Source organism: Xyrauchen texanus, chromosome 15 (genome assembly GCF_025860055.1).
Source record: "Xyrauchen texanus isolate HMW12.3.18 chromosome 15, RBS_HiC_50CHRs, whole genome shotgun sequence".
NCBI lineage: Eukaryota > Metazoa > Chordata > Actinopteri > Cypriniformes > Catostomidae > Xyrauchen > Xyrauchen texanus.
In genome coordinates this window covers 6,830,150-6,843,748 of record NC_068290.1, presented here as the reverse complement: position 1 = coordinate 6,843,748, position 13,599 = coordinate 6,830,150, and the positions used below count along the sequence as shown (strand labels likewise).

General features: G+C 38.1%; 1 protein-coding gene across 2 annotated transcripts; it reads right to left on the bottom strand.

Moving 5' to 3' along the window:
- Positions 1 to 5,625: 5,625 nt before the first annotated feature.
- On the bottom strand, positions 5,626 to 12,266 carry LOC127656321 (sulfotransferase 2B1-like). Of its 2 annotated transcripts, none has more exons than XM_052144596.1 (6): positions 11,716 to 11,917; positions 11,387 to 11,595; positions 10,513 to 10,639; positions 9,778 to 9,872; positions 9,428 to 9,608; positions 5,626 to 6,437 (listed from the first exon to the last, which is right to left on the bottom strand). In XM_052144596.1, exons 1-6 carry the CDS (start codon positions 11,849 to 11,851, stop codon positions 6,322 to 6,324), a joined length of 864 nt encoding a protein of 287 aa, XP_052000556.1. In that variant the 5' UTR covers positions 11,852 to 11,917; the 3' UTR covers positions 5,626 to 6,321. The 2 variants fall into 2 exon arrangements, with proteins under 2 accessions (XP_052000556.1, XP_052000555.1); XM_052144595.1 differs by lacking the exon at positions 11,716 to 11,917 and adding an exon at positions 12,113 to 12,266 and having other exon boundaries at positions 5,630 to 6,437.
- Positions 12,267 to 13,599: the final 1,333 nt, after the last annotated feature.

Here is a 13,599-nt window from a genome sequence, read left to right as displayed (position 1 = left end):
TCCTACCCCTAAACCTCTTTGTACCTCAAACTCAGTAGCAGCAAATGTGAATCTTGTGAGAAATTGCATTACGACAGAATAAGTAGATTGTATAATATGTTTTTTAATGAAAATGCATAGAAGTTAAAGACACCTAATACAAGACACACTGTATATAATGGCCAGCACATTTCGGCTTCTTAGCCGAAAGGCGTTGGCCATTATATATGATTTAGATGTTGTAGCCCAGTTAAATAAAGGCTTATTAATCTGTACCTTGTGTGTTCCTTGGATTTTTATATTTTTCCAATGAGCACCAGTGTATATACTTTTTTTGCTGCACACAGAATTGTCCCTTTTGCTGACATCTAATATAAACTGGGACCATAAATGCTGTAATAAGTAATAGCTCATTGTTAACTTATGATATTTAATGTATTTACTATTGTTAGCAAATATAACCTTATTGTAAAATATAACTAAATGAGGGTGTATTAAATTTATTTAGTTGTATTTAGGTGTATTCATCTTAAAGGTAATGTTTTTATCCTAACTGAGATTGTTAATTCATTCAAAAGCTCTCATTGTTTTTGTGTTAGAAAAATATACCTCTGATTAAATTAGAAATTATATCAGTTATGAATTCAGATTTTGCCCGTCAAAAGGTTTGTTCACTGTTCACTTTCCAGAGCTCAAGTACACTTTACAATTTCAGTAATAAACAAGAATTCATAAATCAATGTCAGACAAGACAAATATTTCAACTATTTCCATTCACATGAGAAGTAAACAGTCAGAGATCAACAATTCAGAGGTGGGGGAGAAATCCAATTAGAACAGGTGCGTTTTAAGATGAGACTTGAAGACAGAGATAGAGGCAGTGTTACGAAAATTCTGAGGGAGCGAATTCCAAGTTTAGGAGCAATGGCAGCAAATGACCTAACACCCATAGTGGAGAGATGAAAAAGAGGTACAATAAGTAAACCTGTATCAGAGGACCTAAGAGTGCGTTTTGGGGTATAAGGATGAAGAAGTATATAAAGATGTGAAAGGGCAAGACCATTTAGGGCTTTATAAGTCAGGAGTATTTTGTCTTGTACTTTGTATGGGATGATACAGGTAGCCAGTGTTGGTTATATACAGTAAAACGGGGGTAATGTGTGAAGTCCTTGAAGTGTTAGTGAGAACCCTAGCTGCTGAGTTTTGAATGTACTGAAGTCTATTGATAGTTTTGGAAAGTAACCCGATTAAAAGGCAACTTTTACAATTGAAACTGACATTTGTGCTTCAAATGTTAGAGCTGGATTAAAAATAACACCAAAGTTGCATATCGTTTTGGAGGATGCAACAGTTTCTCCATCAATGTCAATGCAGAAATCAGACAAATTAGAAACAGTTGATTGAAAGCCAATAAGCATTCATTTGGATTTAGCTGAGCATAGCTGGAGAAAATTGTGGGTCATTTAGTGTTTTATATCTGATATACAGTATATTAATGAGGGAGGTGGTGATAATGTGTCAGGGCTTGTAGTGAAGTAAATCTGTGTGTCGTCAGCACAACAATGATAACGGAGACCATAGTGAATGATAAAATGACCTAGAGGAAGCATTTAAATTAACAGAAGAGTGCCAAGGAATAGAACCCTGAGGGACACCTTGTGTGATGGGAGCAGCAGAGGACTTGTGAGTTTGTATGGAAATGAAATACTGTTTGTCTGATAAGTAAGACTCTAGACAAGAAAGAGCTTTGTCAGAGATACCAATAGCAGAAAGTTTAGATAAGTGTAAAAAGTGACAAACTGTCTTGAAGTCAGAACTGAGGTCCAATAGAAATGGAAGCGCAGCGAATTTCTAACAGGAAGACCAGCAGCTGTACATCATCACATCATTAGCCGGGTAATTCCTAGCCAATCGCATGTCGGCCATTGCTTTATAAGTCTGCTCACAATCTATCACATTGCTGTTTCAGTGTGCTAACACAGGCAACCTCCACCACCCCACCACCACCAGTTGAGCCCTGTCCCGCAGGGGGGTAGGCTCCTCGCCCCTGCCTCCTATCTCCAGCAGGACATGACGGTTACGGGTACAACTCCCTCAGACCGCCGGACGGAGCCTACGCCAAAGAGAGATACATTACTTCCTGTTTTACATTTATCAAATAAATGGCATTTTAAACTTCACTCAAGCCTGCGTGTCTTCCCGATAGAACAAAAATTCTTAGGGCCCCACAGTCACCAGCAAGAAGGTCATTAAGGACTCTAACAAGAGTTGTTTCTGTACCGTGGAAAGAACAGAAACCAGACTAAAAGGGATCATAAAGCTTATTAGAATGTAGGCGTGACTGTATTTGTGTGGCAACTACTCTTTCTATAATTTAAGCTACAAAAGGAAGATTTGATATGGGCCTGTAGTTGATAAGTAATAGCATAAACTACTTTAAAATATGAGTAGCTTGTAGCTTGGTGAACTGTTTTAAAGTAGCTTCCTCAACACTGATGCTAGTAGTCTTTATTTTCCTTTCAGTGGCTAATAATATGCCAGCTGTCTAGCGTAGACAATACGTGAGGATATATGATTCTACTGCCCAATCACAAAGCAACGTCAACATGGCCTATGCCTGAAAAATGCCATCAACATGCACAGAGGATGCCTACACTTACACGTGCAACCAGCCCAAAGTGCCCCAATTACAGGAAATCACAGGAAATTAATTAGTGTTATCGTTAAAGTGGGAGGCAAGTGGCTGACAATGCCGGACCCCAGCGCAGTCACGTACAGCACAGGCCCTAGGGTGAAATGCCCTCAGAGGAGAAGAAGTATGCTTTACCAGTTTCACATACACTAGTCAGCACGTACACAACGGCGCAAGTGCACATGTGAGCACATTCACATATGTGTTTATCGATGTGTGCCACATTAAGATGCGTTGAAGGACAATATATGAACTCATCCAATCATAACGTAATTAGAATCTTTTGTCAAATTAATGACAAAAATTACAAAATAAATTTAATAGGATATTAATGAGGCCTATCAATTGTAAAACAATTTCAAATTAAACAATAAATACATATTTATATTTTAAAATAAAAGTGGTAACACTTTACAATAAGGTTGAATTCGTTAACATAAGTTAATGTTTATGGACAAACAATTAACAATAATTGTTTTTACAGCATTAATAAATCTTTGTTAATGTTAGTTAATAAACATGCAATTGTAAGTTCATGTTAGTTCATAGTGCATTAACAAATGTTAACTTTTACAAATTTTGATTTAAATATGTATTAGTATACTGAACAACATTATGACCTGCCTAATACGCAGTTGGTCTTCTGTGTGCCGCCAAAACATCGCCAACCCACATGGACATGGCATGGACTCTACAAGACCCCTGAAAGAGTCCTGTGGTATCTGGCACCAAGACATTAGCAGCAGATCCTTCATGTCCTGTAAGTTGCAAAGTGGAGCCACTACTGATCAGAATTGTTGGTCCAGCCCATCCAACAGATGCTCAATCGGATTGAGATCTGGGGAATTTGGAGGCCAGGGTAACACCTTGAAATCATTACCGAACAATGTGTGCAGTGTGTCAGGTGCATTATCCTGCTGAAAGAGGCCACTGCCATCAGGGAACACCATTGCCATGAAGGGGTGTACCTGGTCTATAGCAATGTTTATGTAGGTGGAACTTGTCAAATTGACGTCCACATGAATGGCTGGATCCAGGGTTTCCCATCAGAACATTACCCAGAGCATCACACTCCACCTTCCGGCTTGTCATCTTACCACAGTGTTTCCTGGTGCCATCACTTCCCTAGGTTATCGGCGCTTATGTACATGGCCATCCACATGATGTATAAGAAAGCGGGACTCATCGGACCAGGCTAACTTCTTCCACTGCTCCAAGGTCCAGTTCTGACACTTGCTTGCCCATTATAGGCACTCTTCATGGGCACTCTGACAGGTCTGCGTCTCCACAGCCCCATATGCAACATTCCTCCTGTTACATCATTAAAATGTTCTGCGATTTGTGCCACAGTCTAGTCAAGTCAATTTTATTTGTATAGCGCCTTTCACAACACACATCATTTCAAAGCAGCTTTACAGAAGATCAGGCATTAACAGACGATAAAACTGTAATGTCTATAATGTCGATGAATCATCATTGTGCAATTTAGATAAAATACGATTGTTAATCATGTTTAAAAATAAGTAATTAAATAATAATTGTATTAATAGCACCAGTGAGCAAGCTGAAGGCGACTGTGTCAAGGAACACAAAACTCCATAAGATGTTGATTAATGGAGAAAAATAACCTTGGGAGAAACCCGACTCACTGTGGAGACCAGTTCCCCTCTGGCTAACATCATGAATATAATGTAAATATTACTTAAGTATAGTTAAAGTCATGGTTTAAAATGATTAAACTAAGTAAGTGTTAAGGGTCAGTGTTTAAACATCAGTATACCTTCTGTCGGTTCGGACCAGACGGGATAGCCTTCATTGCCCTCGGGCATTAATGAGCCTTGGGTGCCCAACACCCTGTCACCTGTATGTCTACATTTTGAGCCAGTTAATTTACATAAATGAAAATGCTTTTTTAAATATTAAAATTAAAGGAACAGTTCACTCAAAAATGAAAATTATCTCATCATTTACTCACCCTTATGCCATACAAGATGTGTATGACTTTGTTCTGTTGAACACAAATGAAGATTTTTAGAACTAATTTAAACATTTCTCAGCTCTGTAGGTTCACAATACAAATGAATGGGTACCAAATATTTTGAAGCTCCAAAAGCACATAAAGGCAGCATAAAAGTAATCTTTAAGACTCCAGTTTAATCCATATCTTCATAAGCCATATGATAAGTGTGAGTGAGAAACAGATCAATATTTAAGTCCCTTTTACTATTAATCTCCACATTTACTCTCACATTTTTCATGCATACCACTACCTACTGGGCAGAGAGGTGAAATTATGGTTAAAAAAAAAATATATATATATATATATATATATATATATATATATATATATATATATATATATATATATTTATTTTAAAAAAATAATATATATTCTTTTTTTTTTTTTTTTTTTTTGTACCCATTCACTTGAGGTATGGACCTACAGAGCTTAAATTTTCTTCTAAACATATTTGTGTTGAGAAGAAAGAATATCATACACATCTGGGATGGCATGAGGTTCAGTGAATGATGAGAGAATTTTTATTTTTGGGAGAACTATCATTTAAAATGTTTTATTATAATTACTTTATTTGACATCATATTAGTATATATTATACAGTATATGTGTTAATATAGAATACAGTAGTATAGCTTTTATTTATACTCTTTCTTTTATTATTATTTTTGCCTACCCTTGGCAGACTGGCTGAAGAACTCAGTCTGTGGAAAGAGCAGATGTTTTCTTAACATGCAAAAACTTTTTGCATGAACGTAGATACTTAAAGAGGACTAACAAACCTCATACATAGAAATATTTTGAAAAGCCAAGAGGTCAGTCAGCTTTGTAAAATGACTATTGATAGTTGTTCTGCTTTATGCTATACTTCACCTAAAACTATTAAAACAGCATTTTACAATTATTATGCATGCAATTTTTTTTCATTACCTCACATTTGTCTAGAAATTAAATGGTCAAACCACAGAACTACCCAAAATAAGAAGTCAAAAAGGTGATTAAAAGTGGTGGAAAAGGCTTAAAGAAATTATTGCCAGTTACACTTTCCCTTATACATTCATTTTGTACCATAATCTTGATGTTGATTTAAAAAAAGACCACGGACAAATGATGCATCAAGTACCAATATATAGTATATTCAAGCATTTGTTGCAGTTTAAAAACAACATGAAATAGATATTGGGATACTTTATGAGATCAGTAATATAATGTATGCATGACTCAGAGATAAACCTCATAATATTTTGTGATTCAAGTTTCAGGCCTAAAACTAGACAATTCAAGGCCAATTTTCAAACTGGCCTATTAAATTTATTAAAATGTTTTACTTCCCAAGAATTAAATTACCCAAATCAATGTAAATGGATGCCAGGAAGTTGCATGCTCACTGTTATGTTGCAAAACCAGACAGACTTAACTGGCCTAACTGTCTTCACTATTTCAGTGTCTTTATCTTGAGCAATGATAGCAGTAATACAGTAATTCTTTTCACTCTGTGCTGCTGAATGAATGTTAAACCTTACACTTGAATAGACATTGAAACAGCAAAAACAGGTTAAGTAAACGTTAACACATTTCCACTATGACTGTTTATTTTGATGTACACTCAGATGTCATGAATAGAGATTTTCTCTCATTCCTCATCCCATGGGAATTTGATGTTACTTCCTTTCATTTCCTCTTGAATTGCTGCTGTAAACTTGGCATCAAGCTCAGGGCTAAAGTGGTTCTTCCAGTCTCCAGCGATACCTTAAAATAAACAGAACAGTTTCATTCAAGGACAAAAGCAAAGGGTATACAACAACTAAAAATGTTCATTTACTGGGATAGCTCACCCAAAATGGAAAATTCTCTCCTTTGAAGACAATTGAAGCTCCATAAATCACATTAAGGCAGCATAAAAGATATCATAAGACTCCAGTGTTTAAATCCATGTATTTAGAAGTGATATGATAGGTGTGGGTGAGAAACACTTTTAAGTCCTTCTTTACTAGAAATCTCCACTTTCACTTTAACATTTTGAAAGTGAAAGTAGAGATTTATAGTAAAAAAAGGATTGAAATATTGATCTGTTTATCACCTAAATCCACTGGTGTCTTATGGATTACTTTTATGCTGCCTTTATGTACATTTTGGAGCTTCAAAGGTCTGAAAAAGTGAATCACCATTTACTTGCATTGAAAGGACCTACAGAACTAAAATATTTTTCTACAAATATTTTTTGTGTTAAGCAGAAGAAAAATATTCAAACACATCTATAATGGCATGAGGGTGATTCAGGGGCGGACTAGAACTAAAAAGTGGCCCTGGACTTTCCGGCCCAGAGCTGCCCACCAAACCCGGCCCGCAACACACCACACCGGCTCATTGATCTAATTTTCTGGCTCAATTTCAAATTTTTGTGTTTACAAAATTAAATACAAAAATGAAGACATTTCTATGGACTGCTAGTCATAACAACGGGCTCCACAGTGCAAAAATGGTCATTACTTTAAAAGTAATGCCCAGACATCTCTGATTTTTGAGAAAAGTCCAATGAGAACTGGCGTGTGGAATTTGCATGCCACTCCGCCGGACATACGGGTATAAAAGGAGTGCCTATTGCAAACACACTCAGATTTCGTCTTCAGAGCCGAACGGAAATATTCACAGAGCTGAATTCCTCCTGCTGTTCCATTCATCTCTCTCTCTGAAAAGCTGTTGGATCTACGGTGCATTACAGCAGTTCTTCTTGTATATATACACACATGTGTGCATATATATTTATACTTGCTCGGCAACTCCCAAGGTCGGTAAGGTGATTGCGGTGCACCTGTGCCTGCAGAGCGCCACCACCTGACGGAGCCATCCGAGTCTTCCGTCCAGGGCCTGTGGGTTTATGTCGTCACTCACGACTGAGCCTACAGGCTGCCTCTGCTCTGATCACCATGGCTCTCCTGCAAGCGCACCAAGCCGAGGCACTCAAAGAACTGCACAAGGGTAGTTCTGACCTGAGATTGATGCAGAAACTGCACTCGGTGACCGATCTCGCCCTCCGAGCGATGATGGTCATGGCGTGGTCTCTCGGGCAGGAGATGTCCAGGAGCGCCACCTTTGGCCCAACAAGTTCGAACCAGGTTGGCCTATTTGACGGCACCATAGAGGATTTCGCCCAGCAATCTTCAGTGGTTAAAAAGAAGATGGGGACCATACAACACATCCTGCCCCGGTGCGACGCAATGTCTCGTACCCCCGTCTGTTTCTCACCAAGAGCGTACCCCTACGGCTGAAACAGCCCACCTCAGTAGGCTGGCCCCGGCGTTGAGCCAACAACAGAAAGCAGACGGTTTGTCCCTGTCACCTCACTCCTTCAAGAAGGTCGCAGAGGCAGCCCTTGCCCTGTTAAGGGAAGTGGCCGTCCACATTCTCAACTATCTCGCTACTTCTAGCTCACTCGCAGGACATGTTGTGTGCAAACAGGGACCTAGTGCTCAGACATCTCAGCCGGCTGGGGCTTCGGGTCAACTGGGAAAAGAGCAAGCGCACCCCGGTTCAGAGCATCTCTTTTCCCAGTATGACTCATTCACAATGACAGCGCACCTCACCAACGAGCGCGTGCAGTCAGTGCTGAACTGTCTGCGTACACTCAAACAGAATACAACGGTCCCACTGAAATCCTTTCAGAGGCTCCTGGGGCATATGGCATACTCAACGGTCACGCTGCTTTGGTTGATGCATATGAGACCACTTCACCACTGGCCTCAGACCCTAGTCGAGAAACGAACATGGCGCCACGGCACACACCGTATTCTCGTCACGCAGGCTTGTTGCCGTCTGTTCAGCCCCTGGTCAGGCTTAGCATTCCTATGGGCAGGAGTTCCCCTAGGCCAGGTCTCCATTCACTTCGTGGTTATGACAGATGCCTCCCAGCATGGCTGGGGCGCTCTGTGGAATGGGCACACAGTCATTGGCATTTTGACCGGCCCTCGACTGCGTTGGCACATCAACTGCCTCGAGATGTTGGCGGTACTACTTGCCTCGAGGAGGCTACAGACATTGATCCAGGGCAAGCATGTGTTGGTCCGGACGGACAACACTCGTCGAATGTCACAACTTGCCTGCCGTCTCCTCCTCTGGACTTACTGGTCGCTGCGAGCCACTCACATCCCGGGCCACCTCAACAGCACAGCGGACATGCTGTCATGGCAGGTTGCGCTCAGGGGAGAGTGGAGACTCCACCCTCATGTAGTCCAGCTGATCTGGAGTCGAAGACCTGTTCGCACAGGAAGACCTGTTCGCTTCCCCAGAATCCTCTCACCGTCCGCTCTGGTACTCTCTTACCGAGGCTCCCCTCGCAGAACTGGCACCTGGGGCTATGCAAGTGTGCATTTTCCCAGGGAGGACAAAGAGCAGATCCTTCTAGTGGCCTCTTAATGGCGCCCCCGGACTTGGTTCTCAGACTTCATGCTCCTTGCAACGCAGCAATGGCCCAAATTACACAACGGCCCACAGGGAAAACGCCTGGTGCTCCTGACGGCCAGTCCGCCACTGGGAGTAAATTATGACAGAATTAAAATTTTTTGGGTGAACTACACCTTTAATATTATCAGAATTTCGTTAATTATTAATAGCTTTTAATGCTTCAAAGGTGAAGACAGGGAGTGTGTTAAGGAAAATCTGTGGAAAAAGAGACGCTAGTGGCACAAAAATGTCACAAATCACTTTTAAAATATGCACCAGTGCTGTTAAAATCTGTGTACCTTTTCTGAGGAAGGAAGACTTTTTGCTGTCCATTAAATTTTGTGGCACTAGAGAGTAGTTTGACATGGTGTTTGTTTTCATATTTTTGAAAGTGCAGTGATCGACCACGCAGTCCAGAGCTTCTGCACTAAGCTGGCGACCAAGAAAAGTCAAAATCCGCCCAAGGACTCCACGAAGGTCCTACAATTAAGAATAAAAGGATGTAAATTTTATTGCAAAGAGATGAGTAGATGTGTGAAATTGCATTTTATGGAGAAATTATAGAAAAGTGTGCACATACAACCCAAGTGGGGTTCAGGTGCAGGAAACAATGCAGAAAACTTTGGTAAATATTGGCACTTGGCTTTACCTGAAGCATTTCTTCATAGGTGACGTAGAGAATTCTATCCCCAAGATCAGAGTTTCGCCAACTTTTCACATGGTCAGTCCACTTCCCGAAAATAACTGTGCCAGCAATTTTCAGATCATGTCAATATTTGTGATATACTCTTCATCCATCCATGGATGATTCTTCAATTATAGATTCATGACTTTTTGAAATCTGGAAAAATGAATCCCGTTAAAACCTTTATCATAAGTCCTTGAATAAAGGTTTTTTTCCCCCCCATAATATTACTTTTATTTTTCTTTACACTTTTTGGAGTAAAGAAAAGTTGCCTTCGACTAGCAGTCAATTGACTTTGAATTTATACAAATATAGACATTTATTTTTCTGAATTAACAAGTTTTCCCTTGTCATTTCTATAACCAAATCTAAAAAAATTTGGGTGAAAATCAACTGTACTTTAAATGTTTGACATGATGAACAAATTTTATACAAATGTGAAGTTAACTGAATATACACTTATTTTAAGGAGTTAAAAAGCCTGGGAAGAGGACAAGCCTTAACTTCCCAACACACTAAAATGTAAAAACAATAAATAAAAAATAAACAAAAAATGAAAGTGACAATTTATTATATATAATTTATAATATATCCTTTAAAAGTTTAAAAGTTTTTTTTTAATCATTCCTCTAATTGAAGAATCACCCTCATACTGTTTGATCTACAGTATGATTACTGTAAATAATATGAATGTCCCACCATTTCCTGCTAGGAATTTGCCAGTGAATTCTTCCAATGTTCCAGGTTTGTCAAGGAAAGTGGCCATATTATGAAAGTGGAAAGATGAAACTAAAACATCTTTGGGATTCCGAGTGACGTATATTACCTGAGGATGATAGATAAATAATTATAATCAGACACATTAATTAAAGATCAAGCCATCAATTAAAATGTGGACATGTTTCAACACTTTTCAAGCCACAATTAAAACGTATGAATTTCACTTTATATGAAACAAAATATCCAAACAAATGGAATCTGCAAACAAATGATGCTAAAGCTTTTAATAGAACTAACTTTACTTTTAATGAGCTGAAAATCAGGTTGCCCTCAAGGTCACACACGCGTCCTATAGTTCATCACATTAACTATGGACATGTTTCACTAACAACCAGAAATTGTCCAAATACTTTTAAAACCTCACAAAACTTGTTGTTGTGAAATGTTTTGCTTGGAAAGTGTGCTTGTACTTTCTTTAAAATGCCACTTGGTTTGATATTTTTATCTAATACACTGACATTCATGCATTTTTGTTGGCATTAGTGTCAAAATGCAAAATACTAGTTGAACTTACAAGATGATCTTAAACTAAAATTATTTCTGCAATAAAGCACCTAAAACGTAAAAAATATTGGAGAACAGCAATGGTTTTAATGGTCCATTTTGCTGGTCACCAGCTGTTTGTTTGCAGGAGATGTCAATACAGGTAACTGCATACAGAAATTCCTATTGGTTGTTTCCCAGTAGAACATTCAAATGAAAAAGCTTCAGTTTGGATGAATACCAGAAACAATAAAACCCAGATAATCTATAAAGTCTACTGAGATAAGATTGCTTGACTGATTATTTGTACCTTGGCCTTGGAGTTGAAAAAAGTTTGTGGCATCAAATGATAAGGCATGTGGGACACCATGGCTCGTGGTGAAGGGATTTTATCCAGGATAAAACAAGCACGAGTTTCCTCTAGCCATGGGACCCTGTCCCAGTTCGGGATGGTTTGCACTGTGGTCAGGTCTCCGCCATTCAGGAGCGGAGGAAGAATTTCCTGCATCCATGTGGTACCTAAAAAAAATAAAACACCAATGAGATCGCACCGATTAGATTCATGAACATGCACAAAAAAACCCCAAATGTAATTACATAAAAAATCCTAAATACAAATAAATGACTTTAAATCTTTACCAGATTTAGGATAGGTGATAATGACCACATCATTATCCATTACATTGAATTTCTCAAAATATCTAAAACTGTGTTTGCTGTGACTTTCCTTTGGACACATCAGTCCATGATAGTCAATATACTTTACACTCTCCATAATGGCAATAATATGCAGTAAAAGTGCAAGAACAAGAGATGAAGAATAGAAACTCAAAGACAGCGATTTCTAGTGTAAGGGCTCTCAGAATGAAATATAACCCTACAGTATATATACCCTGTATAACAGTCAAATTATGGCTTCCTCTCAATTTGAGGAAGTTGACATGATTGGCAAATTGCTCGACATATATGCGCTTATGCAAAGACTTGTGTTTTCTGTGTTGACAGATGCAATATGCATTACATAAAAGAGTCTTACCAGATTTTGGATAAGTAACGGCGAAGATGTCATCATCTTTGACTGTGAATTTCTCGAGTCTGTTGAGACTTTCCTCTGAATGTGAGATCCTGGGCACCAGGAGACCGTGGTAATTCAAAAAGAGGTCTTTGATCTCCATCGACTTTGCAAAACAAGGAAGTGTTGTTCAAAGTGTTCTGTGGGGGATTTGGAGTGAGGGGAAGTGAGGGAGCGAGAGAGAGAAAACATTCATTAACCCAATACAGTCATAACTGACATTCAGAATAGAGTTTGGAGGAAAGGATATTTGGGTTTAACTGCACTTCAAAAGGCGAAAGGTTTTACAGGCATAGCAACGTAATCTAAGTAGGGTTGGGGAGTAACGGAATACATGTAACGGGATTACGTATTTAAAATACTAAATATTAGTAGCCGTATTCCACTACAGTTACAATTGAAATCGTTGGTAAACAGAATACAGATACATTCGAAAAGTATTTTGATTACTGAAGAGATTACTTTGCATTTTATTGTAATTGATCCATTTAATATTTAGCCTATTCAGTGGGAAAACATTTATCCATATAAACTTTTCACATGGTCAGTCCACTTCCCAAAAATAACTGTGCCAGCAATTTTCAGATCATGTCAATATTTGTGATATACTCTTCATCCATCCATGGATGATTCTTTAATTATACATTCATGACTATTTGAAATCTGGAAAAATGAATCCCGTTAAAACCTTTATCATAAGTCCTTGAATAAAGTTTTTTTTTCCCCCCCATAATATTACTTTTGTTTTTCTTTATACTTTTTGGAGTAAAGAAAAGTTGCCTTCGACTAGCAGTCAATTGACTTTGAATTTATACAAATATAGACATTTATTTTTCTGAATTAACAAGTTTTCCCTTGTCATTTCTATAACCAAATCTAAAAACATTTGGGTGAAAATCAACTGTACTTTAAATGTTTGACATGATGAACAAATTTTATACAAATGTGAAGTTAACTGAATATACACTTATTTTAAGGAGTTAAAAAGCCTGGGAAGAGGACAAGCCTTAACTTCCCAACACACTAAAATGTAAAAACAATAAATAAAAAATAAACAAAAAATGAAAGCGACAATTTATTATATATAATTTATAATATATCCTTTAAAAGTAGAATGATTGTTTAAAATGTTTTTTTTTTTTTTTAATCATTCCTCTAATTGAAGAATTACCCTCATACTGTTTGACCTACAGTATGATTACTGTAAATAATATGAATGTCCCACCATTTCCTGCTAGGAATTTGCCAGTGAATACTTCCAATGTTCCAGGTTTGTCAAGGAAAGTGGCCATATTATGAAAGTGGAAAGATGAAACTAAAACATCTTTGGGATTCCGAGTGACGTATATTACCTGAGGATGATAGATAAATAATTATAATCAGACACATTAATTAAAGATCAAGCCATCAATTAAAATGTGGACATGTTTCAACACTTTTCAAGCCACAAT

Excerpts from the sequence above, each read along its gene's own strand:
- LOC127656321 (XM_052144595.1), bottom strand. The coding sequence starts at position 12,251 with ATGGAGATCAAAGACCTCTTTTTGAATTACCACGGTCTCCTGGTGCCC. Across the intron at positions 11,596-12,112 it reads CGTTACTTATCCAAAATCTG|GTACCACATGGATGCAGGAA; the intron begins GTAAGACTCTTT and ends TATTTTTTTTAG. Across the intron at positions 6,438-9,427 it reads GTCTTCCTTCCTCAGAAAAG|GTATCGCTGGAGACTGGAAG; the intron begins GTACACAGATTT and ends GTTTATTTTAAG.